The 19,539-nt window shown below is 30.7% G+C and overlaps 1 protein-coding gene across 1 annotated transcript; it reads left to right on the forward strand.

Moving 5' to 3' along the window:
* Positions 1 to 3,452: 3,452 nt before the first annotated feature.
* Positions 3,453 to 9,001, forward strand: LOC104902349 (inositol oxygenase 4). Its single transcript, XM_010690095.4, has 10 exons — positions 3,453 to 3,643; positions 4,538 to 4,682; positions 4,892 to 4,973; positions 5,291 to 5,495; positions 6,724 to 6,836; positions 7,061 to 7,183; positions 7,646 to 7,715; positions 7,820 to 7,898; positions 7,998 to 8,079; positions 8,748 to 9,001. The coding sequence occupies exons 1-10, from the start codon at positions 3,613 to 3,615 to the stop codon at positions 8,772 to 8,774; spliced, it is 957 nt and encodes a 318-aa protein (XP_010688397.2). The 5' UTR covers positions 3,453 to 3,612; the 3' UTR covers positions 8,775 to 9,001.
* Positions 9,002 to 19,539: the final 10,538 nt, after the last annotated feature.

Here is a 19,539-nt window from a genome sequence, read left to right on the forward strand (position 1 = left end):
CTGATGAGTAGTGGTCTTGTGGAGTCCACCAGATTGTCCAATGTTTAACAATTTTTTTAGAATAGAAAATCTTTAATATCTGAAAGAAAGCTCTATTTAGGGACACTAACTAGTTTTTAGTCTCGGGTTATTAACATTTTCATGTTAAAAAATATCATTTAATGTTGCATAGCTTATTGGTTAGAATTTTTGTATATTAACTTGAGGTCGCATGGTTGAATCTTATATGGAGCATGTTGCAAATTTTTTAATGTGCATAATAATGACATCAAATGAAATGAAACAACTAAAGGGAGAGCGTCAATGCAATTAACTCTTAACAATACTCCTTACTTTATAAGTAATTCTAGAATGCCGAGGTGCAATAATACATTATCTGAGTGAGTGACCCTGTGCAAGGGTAGCTTAGAGGGAATTTATCTTATCATGAGGTTATTGAAAGGGGTTTTTAAAAAAGTACATTTCAAACCAAATCAAATATAATTTAATTGCTGTTATATCACTATCTAGACTTGACACTTCTAGAAACCTTTTCATATTACTGTTTGATATAATTTTGATCTACTATTGCTATGAAGTTGATATTTTAAATTAGTACAATGATATCTACTCCAACCAGTTAATCAATTTGTAATTGTATACGCAAACTAAAGAATTAGGTTCTCAAACAGACAAATACTTCTAAGAAGAAAAATAAAATTCAATATATAGCTTGAAAACTCTCCCATATTAGACATTGTATTATAGACATCAACTTAAAAATTAGTCTTTAAACAAAAGTTAAGGCTTACTATCACGTAAAAGGATGATGAGATTGCATTCATCAGACACTCGGACGTACCATGTGCATGCATGATACACCAAGACCAATTTTCGCTTATTTGAATTTGTCATGTGTAGTACTAGTACATTTTGGATGTACCATGCTTACGGTATATCTGGATGTATATTAAACTTCTGGAATGATGATAACCCATACATCATCGATAATGAAACCTAGATTTATGTTCTTTAATTCGACATTGCTTCATTAGTCATTAGTAGAAGTGATCATGTAAAATGTTATATCAATGATCTTCCACAAGTTATCAGTTAAAAACAACAACAATAACAACAACAAAAAGATAATGCTATTTATGTGTGAATCTCATGTCATATTTCATGAAAGGTTTATATGTGTTGTGTTCCTTTACCTACCATAAAATTTAAAATAGGCGTTTATTATTAGCTGTTTTCCAATTTACAAATAGTGACATATTGTTAATGAAGATATTTTTTTTGATGGGACATAAATTATTTTAGTAAAAGTACTCCAAAAATTCGGGCGGTTGCAAAACGTCTTTATGCCTATCTTCGTCAACTTGGTTGAATTTCTCATATTATTTGTTTGGTTGTCATATCTACGCAACGCTGAGTCAGACTGTTGAAACACGAGACTTTGTTTTCGCATGCTTCTAAAACTTCGTATAATCCACTCCTTTTAGCCTACTTCAGCGCGTGGAGGTCTATTGTTTCGTTATCGGTATTACTTCGTCCGTTCTGTTTTAAATGAAATATCGAGTAAAACAAAATGATGTTTTTCATTTATCGATTTTGACTCCAATTTATCGCTATCATATAAAGAAAAATATAGTCAAATGAAATCTTGTTAGATTCGTGTCAATACTATCAAATTATAACTTTTTTATATTTTTCACGTGTGTCGACAACTAAGGAAGCTCGGGGGTTAGTGAATCAACAAGAAAATCTTCTAGTACGCAATCGGTTTCGAAGAAAGTCTCGTCAACCATCCCCTGTGAAAAGCAACTAAAAATATCAATGATTATAGAAGCGCGTTGGGTTGCGTGAAGAAGTCAATATTTCATTTAACACAAAACGGAGGAAATATGTTTAAAAAGAGGGAAAGGTGATAGCTCAGTTGAGTAAAACATCGAATTGTAGGGAATCGTGTAGGGGTCGAAACAACTTTTTTCAACCTACTTGAGCTCGTGGAGGTTTGTTTTAACCTTCTTAATTTTTCCTAACTTATATAGTTGCATATCCTAAAAAGTGCAAAATTGTATTTAGGAAGCCAAAATCATTTATTTTGGAGAAAATATCACTTTCAACTTATTTGATTTTTGGAGTAGTTGAATAATCGGTCCATGATCCAATTCGTACAATCGATTGTTACAATATAGTTTTATGAGTTATATGAAACAAATTTATGTGTAAAGTTTCTATTGGTTATCCACTTTTTTTTTTACTACCAAACTCCACTAATGAGACAAGGCCAACAAATTAGAATCTCACTCACTCATTAATCATTATCAACTAGTGCTAAATGCCAACTTTCTAAGTTGGAAGTGCTAATTTCCAATTTCGATTAACATGCATAATGTTAATCGAAATCAACAGGATTGCATAATACTTCAATTAAAAAATTGATATTTTGTACATATGTATTGATAATATAAATATAAATTAAATAACATCTAGGTAAAGTTAGTATATCAATAATCCAAAAATTAAAGTGTTGCAACTAATATTCAATTTACTAAATGCTAATCAACGAATTAAAATGGTAGGATATTGCAGATCAGCGTATTAAAAGGGAGGATATTGCATATCAAATCTTATCAGCACATCTAATGATACGTGACGACTCTTGTTGAAAAATAAAATTGATATATCAATCTCATTTTTGTAAGCAAATTTTCTCTAAGAGCACCCCAAAAGGAAACTTTTTAACTTGTATAAAATTGATATAAAAAAGAAAAAATTGTTTTAAATAAGTCAACTTTTATACGGTCTTCTCATTTTAAGTATACCTTTTGATTATCTCTGAATGAGTTAGTTTTGTATATCTGTTTTCTTCTATTGAGTCTTAACCTATTTGTGACTTGTTTAGTAGGTTACTTATAATACGTTTTACAATGTCCCACCCCTCACCCTCGCATGTTTTACAAGAAGCGACATTGTAACACATATCATAATAAGTAACATACTAAACAACTCACAAACAAGTTAAACCTCAATCGGAAAAAAACAGACATACAAACCTAACTCAATCATGAATAATCAAAAGATAAACTTAAAATAAGAAAACCGCGCAACGCAAAGATTGACTTATTTAAAACAATTTTTCCGATAAAAAAAGTGTTGAGCATCTACGCGTTTGAGTAAGCATGTGGACGAAGCCAGTACATGCTGCGTTGGTGATGACAACTTGTTAGAAATCCAAGGCTATGATTCTATCCAAGAAGATTCTAACTCAAAAATCACACTATTTGTAGTTAAGGACATTCAACTACATCTAATTATTATAAAGGACATACTTCTAAGTTGTATCCCACATATATAATGAGGATATAACTCTTATCTAAAATCTCCAATTTTCATGCAAGGACTTCTTTTTGTCTCTATTTTTGTAACAAGGACATTTTTTTGACTATAAATACCCTAAAATCTTTTCATTCTCAACATATCAAAAACCATAAACTTTTTAGTGTATTATTAATCCTTCTTATTTACATCTATTAAATTTGTTTTTCTTTCTTTTCTCAAGATTAATTATATCTTTCATTAATTATTCTTCGTTGTTGCTGCTTCTTCATCATCATCTATAAGAATATGACTGTTATCGTTGAAGAACCTGTTTTTGGTACGTTGTAAATTTGAATCTCTTTTATTTTTTTAAAATTGTTTTTTTTGGTTAAATATGAGATAGTATTATATTAAAGCATTTTTTTAACGTTTTATTTCGTAATTAAACGATTAAAGTTTCGAAAGGTGGTACCCAACATCTAAATAGGTTTTATTTTAAATGTCAATGTCAATTTGTTTCTCAATCATCTTTAAGGTTAGACAATTTGCACCAAAAATATAATCTTTAATCTTAGCCAATAATCGAATATTTATTAATATTATATTAGAATTTTTTTTTCTCCCCCACTATGATCTTGTGAATATAATAATATTTTTGGGATTGTTTAGAATTACACTATTAAATATGCACAAATAGTAAAATATGATAATATGCAAGGATTTTTAGGCTTTAGCTATGGTATCATGATACATAGACTTACATATACAGTCATACAGATCTTCAGTAGATGATAGTCTGACCATATAAAAGTCACGTTTTTGTGTATCTAAAACTAATCGACAATAGATGGAGTAGTCCATAAGATAAATATTCGACCTAGGATCCTTTCTCTTCAGCATAAAACAGTTGATCTGGATTGAAATGAATACTGATATGTGAGAGTAAAAGTATTGTCCATAGCTGAACTGAATTGAACTGAACTAAAAATAAGCTGGGAAGAACAGACCTTACTCACTTTCTTTCGATATGAGACAAGTTCACATGTTTTTCGTAATATATTTAAGCATTACAAGTCTATATCTCACTTGAATATGACCTAACTAAACAATGTGATTTAACCAATCATGATCCAAGTATTTTTTTTTCTTTTAGTTTAGCTAGTAACAATTACTACTATATATATGGTTAATTAAGGTGGCTTATTCTCTGATTTGTTTTGACTTGCAATAGAAACACAAGAGGAAACCAAGAAAATTTGCTTGGATACCAATGAATTGGTACTAGATGCTGGATTTAAAATGCCTGAACCAAAAGATTTGGTGTCAAACAATGGATTTTCGACACCCGAAAACAATGCATTTGGCAATACATTCAGGTCTTCTTTTTCATCTATCTCTTATATATACTTTCTCCGTTTCTTTTTAATAGCTACACTTTGACCAAAAAGCTTACACATTTTAGGTCAAAGTATAGCTATTAATTAGAAACGGAGGAAGTATAACAGTGAAATTTTTGCAACAAATATAATACTTAAAGTTTATATTTGAGTGTTAATGATAAATTAGTCTTATTCATGTTCAACAGAGATTATGATGCAGAAAGTGAAAGACAAAAATCTGTTGAGGAATTCTACAAGCAGAATCACATCCACCAAACAGTTGACTTTGTAAGCGATTACCTAAAGTTAACATCGACAAAAGTTTTTTATTACAATATTACATATTGCTTCATAATTATTACCGCCTATCAAACGGACTATAATAATAATGTTGAATAATATTTACTATGTCAAAATATGAAATGTCTAATACTTTCTTCGTTTCATATTACTCGCTACACTTCTCAATTCACGGACTTCTAGATAGTTTTTGGAGAAGAAAGAGGTACTGAGAATAATGTGAAACTTCCCACAATGAAAAGTATAGCAAGTATTATGAAACGGATGAAGCACAAGAAACTAACTCGCAAAGAAATGACTTGCAGGTGAAAAAAATGAGGGAGGAATACAAAAAATTGGACAAGGTGGAAATGAGCATATGGGAATGCTGTGAACTTTTAAACACAGTTGTGGATGAGAGTGATCCTGACTTAGATGAGCCTCAAATTGAGCATTTGCTCCAAACTGCTGAGGCAATTAGGAAGGATTACCCTAATGAAGATTGGCTACATTTAACTGCACTTATTCATGGTATGTTAATTATGATGTACTAATTATCCTATGGTTTATTAGCACGTTTATCATACACTAGATGTAAAGATGTGCAAATAGTGCACATAAAGATAGCACTTGGCCAAATGGTACAATGCATGATGTTGTGCTGTAGACTGTACCGGTCGCATGTTTTTTATGGGAACCGACAACACAACACGACATAAGTAAATACTTCCTTTGTTATTCAATAAGTGCTTCATTTTCGTTCTTTAGAATAGTCATAATAAGTGCAACCAAGCTCAAAATGGTAAAAAAAAAGTTCAATAATATTACAAATATGTCACTAAATAACAAGATGACGTAGGAAAGTTAGCGGATAAGTTCGATAATAAACTTCGTCAAAAGAGCCTGAAATAATTTCTACTCATCGGGCTTCCGGAGTCCGATTGCTTATTGTAATACTTTTCTGGAAGCGGAACGGGCCAACGAGGCAAACTCACTGCTATGCTGTGACCTATAGGTTTTTTAAGCCATCGGAGTTCGTTTAGGGTCCGAAATTAGCATTTTAATTATTTCCAGATTTTATTATTTCCTTAATTTCGTATTAGGGTTTTGTGTTAAGTATTTAAACATTATTAGGTCATTATTGGGAGGGAGTTTTTGACTTTAATAATATCACAAAGTTCCTACTCTTTTCTAGTGGATTCCGGATTTTCTACAGATTTATGGTTTGTAAATCTGTTCGTTCTTGATTGAGATTAGCGCTGGCTTTTCTCCATATTTTCCGACTGCGTCACAAGAGAGAACATTGACTTTTTTGTTTCATTACTTGAATCACCTCACTTTGTGGTCTCAATTTTATCTTTGTACATTGCTTCGTATTCCTCCACTTTCTCTATGATGCATTTATATTGAAAAACAGAGGTAATATGAAAAAATCAAGATTATTGAATCCCTTGGCATGAAGGTACAACACAACCTAACATGACAAGCCTGTATCATATGTAGGTCATGTGGTACCCGGCCCCAGTACGAGCTATTTTGGGTTGTACCTAATTAGGATTATGTCACGAGCACAATCCAATACCATCTTTAAGTGCGCATAATACAAGATTAATCGCGTGTATTAACATTTTGAGCAACATTAAAGTTGAGGCCTTGTATGACAGTTTCCTAGTCCAATTAAGAATGTCAAGTAACTCAAGTAAATAACAATTTGATCAATTTGCTAAACTTTACTCCCTTATTGTGTATGGTTAACCAGATCTTGGAAAGGTTCTTGTTCATCCCAGCTTTGGAGAACTGCCTCAATGGGCAGTTGTCGGCGACACGTTCCCCGTTGGATGTGCATTTGATGAATCTATTGTTCATCATAAGGTTCGTTAATTATACTTCCTCCGTTTCATTTTAAATGCAACAAATGAATATTTATTTTGTATATATCTCACAAATAATACTCATTTGTTGCATTTAAAACGAAACGGAGGAAGTATTCAGATAATCAATCCTTTTATCACAATCATTATAGCAATGCAGAATTGCGAGTTCCAAACAAATGATGGAAAGAAACTAACTTTTTTTCTTTACTTGCAATTGATCAGTATTTCAAGCAAAACCCAGATCATTACAACTCTGCTTATAATACCAAATCTGGTATTTATTCTGAAGGATGTGGTCTAGAGAATGTTTTGATTTCTTGGGGACATGATGACTACATGTACCTGGTAACAATTCCTCTATCCATTCGTTTATATTCTATTTCATGCGTTTTAAGCCGTCACAATTCACACATTTGACTATTAATATATTATACGTAATGGTAAAAATTATAAAAGGTTTTGCCTTTGAATCTAGATTCTAGCTAATTTATATTTTCCGTTGAAATTTTATTATATTCGTTTACTTCCTATTTCATGCGTTTTAAGCTGTCACAATTCACAAATTGACTATTAATATATTGAACATATTGGTAAAAATTATAAAAGGTTTCACCTTTGAATCTAGATTCTAGCTAATTTATATTTTTCGTTGAAATTTTATTAGATTCGTTTATTTTCTATTTCATGCGTTTTAAGCCGTCGCAATCCACACATTTGACTATTATATATATTAGTAAAAATTATAAAAGGTTTCGCCTTTGAATCTAGATTCTAACTAATTTATATTTTCCGTTAAAATTTTATTAGGTGGCTAAAGAAAATGGTACCACTCTTCCTCCAGCTGCTCTTTTCATAGTCCGATTTCACTCTTTTTATGGTAAGATTTGAACACAAATTAAATATATGTTCATAACTATAAATACTTATATTAAATCCAATTTAATGAATTTCGCGAATTAATTAATATTTGTGTATCTGCAGCGTTACATAGATCTGGAGCATACATGCACTTGTTGAACGAAGAGGATAAGGAGAACTTAAAATGGCTCCATGTTTTTAAGTAATTAAGCAATGTTTTCTTTATTAATTTAATTTCATAATTACTATGCAATTAGTTGTTGATTAAATGATTTAATCTATGTTTATCAACCTTGTGCAGCAAATATGATCTTTACAGCAAGAGCAAAGTTCGAGTTGATGTGGAGAAAGTAAAGCCGTATTACATTTCTCTCATCAATAAGGTAAGAGTTTTCCGCCTACTTTCAAACTAAAATTAGGCAATAGTAAGTCCAATATTAAAAAGAGAATTAGCCCAATAATGACTAAGTTAATTACTAGTTTAATTTATAGTGACTTGGTTTACTTTTAAATTAAAATTAGATCATTTCTTTTAATAATTTTTGATAAGTTAAATCAATTAACTTCTCTAATCATGGGCTATTTTCCAGCCCAAAGTATTACCCAATCTATATTATGTGGAATATGGCCTAGCCCAAATACTATTTTATGAACTTTTTTTAATCTTGGGCTCATGTCGCCGAACCCAACTTCTTTGGGCCTGATGTAGCAGTCCAACTGGTCCAAACTAGGATTACATATTTTTCTCAACGAAAAAGTGCTGAGAAAATTTAGGCAAAACTTTCTAGTAGTCAAAAGAGCTAATTACACAATTATTCTATTTAGACTTCGTCTTGTAAAAGATCGTTTATTTTTAAATTAAAATTAGACAATGATAAGTCTAATATTTAAAATAGAATCAGCTCAATAGTAACTAGGTTAATTTCTTTCGATGACTAATTTAATCATTTGGTGATTAGGTTTATTTTTATATTAAAATTAGACTGTCTTTTTTTAATAATTTTTGTTTTATCTATTATTTTTTCTTACTATTATTATATTTTTCATGCAGTATTTTCCATCCAAGCTAAGATGGTGAACCTTTCAAGGGGCTAGCTAACCAGTTCCACTCGATGTAATTACAATACTTGAGGCAACTTAATTGGTTTTGATGAAGACCAAATTACTTGAGTTAATGATAAATTATGATTTACCATGGATCAAATATGCCATAGGTTTTTCTATAAATTTGTACTCTATGTGTTGACCAATTTGTATTTATCGTTGTTCATTCTTTAATAAAAGTATCCACGATCACAAAGTTAAGGCCCCGTCCGTTATCATTTTTTGTTTTCAGTTTTCAATTTTTTTTAAAACTAAAAACCAAAAATTGGAAACCAGAAAGTGTAGTTTTCACTTTTCAGTTGTCAGTTTTCAAAATGATCATGTTCCCAATAAATTGGACTAATTTTTTATTTTATATAACATATATCATATGACTTTGAAAATTTAAAAGCCAAAAAACAAAAAATCACACTAATACCGAACATATCCTAAGTTACCGCGTTTTACTTATATTAAGTACAAGACAATAATAAAATCGCCCATTTATGTGTATATTAAAAAGGGTTCATGCATAGACAAATCGTAGTAATTTTAATAACCAATAGAATAATATGACACACGAATGTTATTAGAATAATATGACAAATGAATCATGTGCGATAAAAGGTTTTGATTCGTTGTACGTACCTCCTCCATCTTATTTTACTTGCTACATTTTTTTTTATGATAATCCAAATTACTTGCTAAGTTTGGCCTATTAGAAATTGCGCATACCTTCCAATTTTAATGTTCGGGGTTCACTCCCTACTAGAAACACTTTGAAGGAGGGATTATGTCCTTACCTTTTCCATCACTTCAAAGATGTTTAACCCGCTAATGTGAATTGAGTTGATCTGCAAAAAATTCTAATTCAATAGGATCCTTCATTTTACCAATCTAAGAAAAATGGATATACCATCACATTCACATATACTATCACATATACCAACATTTTTTGGGCCATGGTCCACCAGCATCATGGGTACCCTGTCGAAAATTACTGTGCCTTGATAGTTGGGATGAATAAACATGGCCCATGTACAAAAAAGAGCTGAGTATTTGTATGATTTAATTCTTAAAACTTCCTGCTTTAGGCAAGAAAGAGAAACAAGCTTCATAAGATCAGTAGTTACCTTACTTACCTATACACCAGTCAAAACAATTACTATTTGTTAAAATTGTCCGACAAGAGATAAAATTGAAGCAAAAAAATTTTTTTCAGTTGTTTAATGATTTGTTGTGTATATTTTCTTTTATTTATATAAGTCACGAAGGCAGTACAAAGTACAAAGAAGGAAAAGGGATACAAACTTGTGACCTATCGTTCACAGCATCTCAATTTTCACTTTTCACGCACGTATGCTAATACAAAATTTTGAGCATTAATATCTATATTTATGTATTTGTAAAAATTATAAAAGGTATATATTTATGAAACACGTATTAAGACAAACCTAGTGAAAACGTCAAAATGAGGGTGTCTTTAGAATAAGAGTGAGTTTAAAATAGAAGACTATAAAAAAAATGCCTCTATTTCTGTTTATAAAATCTGAATTCTTTTTTAAATGTTCACATTAATCAATTCAACAAATATATATATTTTTATTATTCATATGAACCGTAAAGACAAGACAAAGTACAAAAAAGAAAAGGGGAAAATTCGAACCTATGACCTCGTTCATATCACCTTACTGTTAATCGTTAGGTCAAAATATCTTTAATTATTTTTAATAACTTACAGTAATCTATTACAAAAAAAATACTATAAAGGATGCCAAGTCCTCGTAATTGAAATGATGGCTCATCCATAAATAAAAACCCTCAAAACATTATTATGGACAAGACATCTACTGTCATCAACAGGATACCGCATGCTAGCTATTTAAAAATTCCTTGATCATATCAATTTTTAGTCCTTATTAGGTTTATTCACTTTATTATTCAGTAATCATACTACATATGTGATCACCTAACATCCTATGTCTAAAGTTGTACTTGCATATTTTAATTTGTATACTTTACTATCTTTCACTTAATTATACTAGAATTTTTTGCACGCGATGCGTCCCTGAATTTTTTTTCGAAACAGAAATTCGATTTTCTTCGGCATAAGAGTCAAAATTTGAACATTTTAGAAAAAAAAAATTATATATCATTGAAAATTTCAGAAAATATCATTGCAAACATAATAATATTCTGAAAATGCGCGAATATTGTTAATCTAATCATGACCTAAAAAGTTATATCGTTTTAAATTTATTTTAGTTTTTTCCCTATTTTGTTTGGAGCTTCTCTTGTGAGTTATAAAAAATTTATTAGATCGTAGTATTGTGCAGTTATAAGCCCATAATCGAATTCGTGCAACCTGTATGATATATGGCACGAAATATTTTTTTTTCTTGGCTGTGGGAACTGGATATAGTAACATCTTTTTGAGGGGAAAAAAAAGAGGAATATAGTTTGCCAAATATAGGCAACTCTTAAATTTAGCAAAGTCAAAGATACAAACACTATTTGTAATTTAGAAAGAGAAGGGGGACAAAATTGGCATTTCAAAAGAGGACATCATTGCTCCCCCCATCCCTTATATAATAGAGATAATACAATACAATACAATATATTACCTATTATGTTATGATATTATCCGATTCTATCGAGAAAAATCCGTAATGTGTCCATTAGTAAGATTTGTACTAATCATGATAGCTTTTAAGGTTAATTAAGGTTTAAAATATGTGATTATTATTCTATATAAAAAGGATTACTTTTGTGCTTCAAGAGTGATATATAAGGAAATGGATCTTCTCGATAGTAAAAAAGAATATTACTAAGAAGAGTATATACTCATATTATTTTGCATTTATGCATGCAATCCTCCCTTTTTTTACTACTATATACTTCCTCCGTTTCTTTTTACTTGCAACGGTTTGACTTTTACATTATTCACCAATTCTACTTAGTTTACATTTGGTGATTTATAGTTAAGGAAAAACATATTCATGTGGGATCTTATTAGATTCATCTGAATGTATATTTTCCGAATATATACTTTTTATAATTTTTATTTATTGGTAATTAGACTTATTGATGGTTGAAAATATGCATTGGCAAGCGTGAAAGTCAAACTGTTACAAGTAAAAAGAAACAGAGGAAGTATATCATATTAAATTATTAATCATAAAGTAATTGTAGGGATCACTTTGAAAAGGAATGGTAAAGACAAGTATAACGTGTAAGGGCCTGTTCTCCCCAACTTATTTTCAGTTCAGTTCAGTTCAATTCAGTTCAGTTCAGTTCAGTTCAGTTCAATTCAATTCAATTCAGATCAGTTCAGTTCAGTTCAATTCAGATCAGTTAAGTACAGTTCAGCTCTTGACAATACTTTTACTCTCACATATCACTATTCATTTCAGTTCAGTTCAGTTCAATTGAGTTCAGTTCAGATCAGTTCAGTTCAGATCAGTTCTGTTCAGTTCAGCTGTTTTATGCCGAAGAGAACAGACCCTAAATGGAATTTAATTTTTTGGTGAGCAAAACAGAAAATTATTTGCACTGAAGAAAACTTGCACCGTTGATATAATATAATCATGTAGTTAAATTAATATGTCGGTATGTTCTTTTGCTCTCATTAATAGATATGAGCATATTTATTATATACATATACTTGCATGTATATATCTTGTTTTTTGTTATTTGCTTACTTAGAATAATTATTTTTGTTTTGCTTAATTTGAGTGAGTCATGCTCATATACACTAAGTCCTGACATATATATATGATAGGGTTGCAATAGGAGATTATTGCATTCGAAATAATTTTGGTGAAAATACTACCTTTAAAAATTCAAAGGGTATTTTAAGGATTTTTCAAAGATTAATTTTTTTATCTCTCAAAAAGATCGGTAAAATATATCGATGCATTATTTGATGTATTGACTAAGGTTTTCGATATTGACTATGCATGTGCCTTCTGTCACGTGATTAGTTGTCTTCACGTAATAGATGTTATGTGGTGGTAGGGAAGAATGTAACTTATGTTGGATTAGAAGATATAATTCTTCTTTTTCAAGGTCAAAAGAAATTTACTGTAATTTATGAAAATACGTCACGAAATGAATCTAACAAGATCCCACTTGATTATGTTTTTCATTATGTATAAATCACACATCTTAGTCAAAGTGAAAAATGCAAACAGTGAAAAAATTGAATTTGTTGCATTTAATTCGAAACGGATGAATTATTGAGTGCGCTCAATTAAACATTACTCCCTCTGTTTCAAATTATAAGGCATTTAAGCTAAAAAATTTTGTTTCACAATATAAGGCTTTTTACATTACCAATGTAAAATTAAATGCAATTTTATACTATCAAGATAAGATTATAGGTTATTTTCTATTATCAACACAATATTTAATGTCAATTCTTATTACCTATGCAAATCTAACTAAAACTAACTAAATTTTTAATATGCGTAAAAGTGGTTTACATGCCTTATAATTTGAAACGGAGGGAGTACCAGTGAATTATAGATATAAGTAGTCAAAATAATGCCTCGACATGTGTAAAAGTAGATTTGTTGGATTTAATTCGACACGGAAAAAGTATTATAATTAGTGTTGTCCAGTATGCCATGCTTTTTTTTTTGGATCTTATACACCATGCTTAATCGTTGTTATTCCTTACACTAGATTATAATTTGGGTTACTAAGGCCAATTAGTCAATTACTAAAAGATACAAATATCTAGAGGACTTATTATTTGTGGTGTAACATATTTCCGGTCTTTGCGAGGAATATGTCTAAACCATGCTCAAACATGGCCCCTACCAAAAGAAAAAGTTGTTGACTATATTAATCAGAGATACTTTCATATAATTGTAGACATGCTTGACTAAATCAAGTGCTAATTAACTTGTAGTTATCTTAGAACTACTTCAAACTGTCATTGGAACATCATATTAATTAATTGATTTTGAACTATGCTTTTCGCTTTCCATCAACAGCCTACTAGATACCCTAAATCTTGCTTGAATGTGACATCCACATTTGTAGTAGGTAACATTTTTTTAAATCCTATTGATAATAACTTTAACCAAAGTACGTAATAGATCAAGATGAAGTGTCTATGTGCTCAATAGAAGTTTTTAATTTTTTAAACATTTTGATCTTGCCTTTTATTTGTTGTCTTTTCGACTGTCTGAAATCTCTCTCTAATAAAGCAAAGGCCTAAACCCTAAAAAACACTCATTCGGCTTTTACCCTCCGCCCTAGGCTCGTCGGTGGCTGGAACATCAACATGTCGTCGGCGAGCCTAGCCTCCTTAGCTTGTTGCATCGTTTAGGTTGTTTCCAGTCCCCCTCCCCATTGCGTCGTTGATTCGCGTTGTTTTTCCCCATCGTTGTGTCGTCCTCTCTTTCCCCCTTTGTGTCCTCCCTCGTCCTCTCCCCCTGTCGTCGTTGATCCTGCTTGGTCGTCTCCCCATCCCCGTATTCTTCCCCTTCCCCCTGCGTTGTTTGTTCGGTTGTCCGTTATTTTATATTATTTTTGTTTTAGATGGAATAATGTATACGACCTCATAAAACTCCTTTAGGTTTGTTTGTTTGGTTTAGTTTTGGTTGTATTAGCATTAGGCTATACTTACTCTTTTAATTAATGCACGATTTTCTCGTTGTAAAAAAAAATTGCTTTAAGATTGCTTGTTATATACTTATGTTGTAGATCAAACCATATATCAGCTTATTGGTTTATGTATACTAATGCTCTAAGCCAATTGTTTTACAAAAAAAAACTTAACACACCGTAATGATATTAAGCAGAAAGTCTATTGTACGTACGTTTTTTTTTTTTTGATAATCCTATTGTACGTACGTTTGGATACGTATACTGTATACATAAGGTCGAACAATGAATGAGTACGTATGAGGGAGCACACATGCACGCATCACCATCCACTAGCACTTAACATTTATGAGTCACCTTGTAACTTAAATCACCTGCTTCTCTCATCGTACAATCCTCTTCCCGACGAGCCTCCTTTCTCCTCAGTCCACAGAGACAAAATGTTGGGTATAACGTAACGTATATAACTTAAGTTCCCCCAAATGTATGATATAATTTTTGTAATATAGAATTCTAAACTGAAAGAATTTGTTATTATTGAATCCCCTCAGATCACAACATTGAAATCCTCATAATAAACTTGCATCTTCATACCAACATGAAGAGTTGAGTTGTGGTCCAAATTTCGCTAGGTAATGATGTAGCAAGATTGATTCTAGCACATACACCACCGACCACCGTACATAAGTAAAGTAACTAAACTAGCTAGTTGACATATACATAACTAAACGAGCTAGTTGATATATGTTTAGCGCAAATTTCACATAAGGATTAATTTGCTTGGAGAGGGGATTGACAATTAACTTGCAATACTTGTACAGATATGCTGCCACTATATTACTGCCACATGAACTGAATTTTAACCCCATAACAACATATACATAACTAAACTAGCTAGTTTACATATACATATATATATATCAACTTGGTTTACATAATAATACTTAAAGTTGTTATGCTTATGTACAAGTGCATTCATTGAGATTATATATGGTGTATTGAGCCTAAGAAATTAAAGTTCAATCTTAACAGATCGTTACATTCAAGTAATATGTTATATTTAATCATCCTATACCGTGTTCTAATATATTTTCTTCTAGCATATATAGGTTATGTAAAGTTCTACATTTTCATTATTTTCATCACCAAAAAAAAGTTCTACAATTTCATACAATAAAACTGAAATAATCTTTCTCTAGATACATCCTATCAACAAAACATGTACTACTTCTATTTCATATTATTTGCAACAATTAGACACTTTCTACTCATATTATGTCAAATCGTTGCATATAATATAAAAGGGAGGTAGTAATATTTTTTATCTAATTCAATACTATATTAACATCTTCAAAGACTTACGCGAAGGATGCACCATGCTCTACAGATTACATGCTCTTGGATACATGTACTTATTTGCGATCATGTTAACCTACTGAATTCAGGAAGATTGCTATTATTTTGTCGAGACAATAATATATTACATGAAATCCTCTAGGATAGAGGATACAATGTATATAGAGTTTATAAAAGTAGGTGTCAATTTCTATCATAAATTAAAGGGGGTCAGATGTCAATGTGTCATACAAAAATCCAGAATTCACCTAAATGAACGGAGTAGAAGAAGGGAAAGAAGATGATTATCTATAGATATCAATCATAAAGTGCAGTGAATCGGATGTAAAAACCTAAAAGAGAGAAGATGAAAAGTCTTGGTTTCTATGGGAGCTTAATTTGGCATCCAACGTAATTTTAGTGTTATCAAAAATCAAAATCTTTCTATTGATATTAAAAAGTATTTGGAAAAGATAATTAAGACCCAATTTTTTGTATTGATATTTATGCAATACCTTTTTTCAGCTTTCGTGATACAATTTTTTAAAAAAGTATGGATACCAATGTGTTTGATGGATATTTACGAAGCGGTTGTTTGACAATTGACTGTTACTTGGCTAGTTTGGCCAGCTGTTTCAATCGGCTACTTGATTAATGATTACTTATAGAAGTATTTGGAGAGTTTTATCGATCAGTGTTGTTGTTTAGTACAAAAAAGAATGCCAAAAAAAAAATGTACTAAAACTAACATTTGGCTTTTGGTTCAAAAGCTAGGTTTTTAGCTATTGGGAAAGTCACCTACCAAATACTCTCTTTGTATTCTTTAATCTTTCTCACTTGAATCTTGACACTATTTACAATTATATAGAATCTTCTAAATTCTTCTTAACATATAAGAAAAATAATATAATGTGAATGCTTGTTTCATTTGTATTAAAACAGAATGGTTTCATGTTCTTTCATCGATTGGTTATTTTTCTTCGTTCGTCTCTCTTTTTCCAATTTCGGTCTCGATTAGTTCACAAGATTGAATGGCCAATTCTCATCCAGACCTTAGAATAGCAATGTTGAAGTTTTGGTTCACACAATTCAATTCTTTTTGTACATTTAATTTTAGGTCTTCGACTCCTTATGGTCTATGATTTTGATCGAAATAAAAAATACATTTAGGAAATTTAAATTCTTTCTTTGGCCCAATTATCATTTAGACCTTGTTTTTCGGGTCTCATATAAATTGCTCGATGCCTATTTTGTTAGTTATTTGTTTGTAAGAATCCTAGCCAGGCGAAGATCCAATGGATGGTAGGCAGAGTGGAAGCAGAACCAGAATAGGCAGTAATTCCAAAGACGGTTGATCGAGCGGAAAGGAAATCCCCTTTAGATTAAGTGGGATGACAGTTTCTCATTCCGAATCAGTAAAATCATAATTCCGGATCAAGGATTAGAGGCTAGTCTTCAGCTCAAATTCAAATAATGGCCTTTTTGTTCTTTTTTTCGACATGCTGCTCCTCCTAGAAGGATCGAGAAAACAAATTATCCAATGACAATTCAATTTGTCTTAAATTCATTTTTTGTTTTTGCTTAGTTTTAATTTTAACAAAAACCAACAAGCCACTAACTAAGCATGACAATTTTATTAAAATAGCACGTTTGGCATGGGTCTTAACCTTGTTCAAAGATATTTTTGCTAGTATTGACTTCGATATGGATGTTCAAGTAAAATTTGTGCATTCCGAAAAATTGAGAGATGAATACTTTATTACTAATATTCAATTGTTATGGTGAGTAAATATTTATCGAAGTTAGTTCCTGAATAGTGACCTAATATCAAATGATATAATTATTTTAAAACCAAGAAAGTATACCATTAGATCTGATAGAGCCAGATGGAGCAAGCATTTTAAGACTAGTTATCACGAGGGACAGGAAAAGATTTCATTTGCGAAAATAGAAAAGAATTAAAACAAGACAGTCCTCTAAATACTCCCTCTGTTTCATTTTAATCTACACACTTACACTTTTCACGCATGCCAATGTAGAACTTTGAGGACATATATTTTTTGTTTTGTATTTGTAAAAATTATAAAAAGTACATATTAATAAAATACATACTAAAACGAATCTAACAAGATCCCACATGACTATGTTTTTATTCACGTATAAATCACAAACGAGGGTCAAAGTGCAATTTCTGAATAGTGTAAAATGTCAAAGTGTGTAGATTAATATGAAACGGAGGAAGTATTAGATATGGGAGATTTTATATTAGGCCTCCACGTGTAAGACAAAGCTATCAAAAAAAGATCCCTAAGTTGATCAATAGCTTCACTTGTTCACACGTGGGGTCACTATTTCTTCCACGCGGCAAAATCTCCATTTCGACCTCGATTCTTGTATCTCTCTTGACTTTCCTCTTATACCCTCACTCCCTCACCATACCCTTTGTAATTTTATGCTCATTTATCTGGTAATATAGGTCGTTTCTTTTTTTTCATAATTTATAATAAATATTGATTTTTAATATTTTTAATTTTTTTTATTAAAAAATATAAAAAGTTCTTATGAAACTATACATTGATGCTATTTTTTTTTTTTTTTGAATAGATGCTATTTTAATAACATCTCGTATGAATATAGTACTTTTTTATATATATACAAATGAAAATATTTAGTTTAAAACTTTAAAATTTGATCTCAAGAGAGAAACAAGCACTATATTATGGGATAAAGGGAGTACTACATAACACATTTCTCTTTGATGCTCAGTTCTTTTGGATATTATTTTCAGTTTCTTTTAGTTACTGATCTAGTTTCTCTCTGCTCGATCAATTTAGTTTTCAATTTATTTCATTTCAGTTCAGTTTCTCTCAATTCAGAATAACATAACCTAATTTTTATTTTTAACCGCTACATTCTATTTGTGTAAGATCAAGGATGGATAAAGAAGATCCCTACTCCTACACATCACATTTGACAAAATTTGTACCTAAAATCTTAAGGATCGATATAAGATTCGAAATCGCGTCAAATGACCATATATTTTTTTTGGGGGGGGGGAATATGGTCATCTGACGCGACTTCTAACCTTATACTACATTCGGTTTTTATTACGTCACTCATATTTTTTTTTGAAATGTTCCTTATTAATTTGCCTATTTTTTTTTGTTTTTATTTTTGAAATGGGACTACACCATCACACATATATTCAACTTTAACATAAAACAATAATTTTTCTTTCCTTTTATGTCTCATAATATTGTTTTTCCTAAAACTTTATGCAAAAGAAATAGGTAAACTAATAAAAATCGAAGTAAGTATAATAGTTGGATATCCATGTGAATTGTGATGACTGATGACATCAACTACTTCATATATACAAAGTTAACACATACTCCTTTTAGTTTAAAGTTAAACTCTATATATATTCATCAAGCAACTATTTTATTCTTCATAATATTCGTGTCATCCTCTTGCATTATCCTTTTATGCATGGAGTATAAACTTAACAAAACTAAGAGACACACCCATGAAGTTTCATCATTGAATTATATTAATTAAATTAGTCCCACAGCTTTTATCCATACATCCACGATTCTCAAGATCACAATATGTTATTTGATGTCATAGTACTCTTAATCTATAAATGCACCATGATGTGTCTCAACTTGTTCTGTTCCTCAAAAAATACTCAACACTTATATAGTATAAACAAATAAAAAGGTTTACAACAGCTCACAATCTTGCACATGGAAGTTCAACATATACTCATTTAGTTACATGCAAGTTTCGACTATTATAAGCAATAATAA

This window comes from Beta vulgaris, chromosome 8, assembly GCF_026745355.1.
Source record: "Beta vulgaris subsp. vulgaris cultivar EL10 chromosome 8, EL10.2, whole genome shotgun sequence".
Classification (NCBI taxonomy): Eukaryota; Viridiplantae; Streptophyta; class Magnoliopsida; order Caryophyllales; family Amaranthaceae; genus Beta; species Beta vulgaris.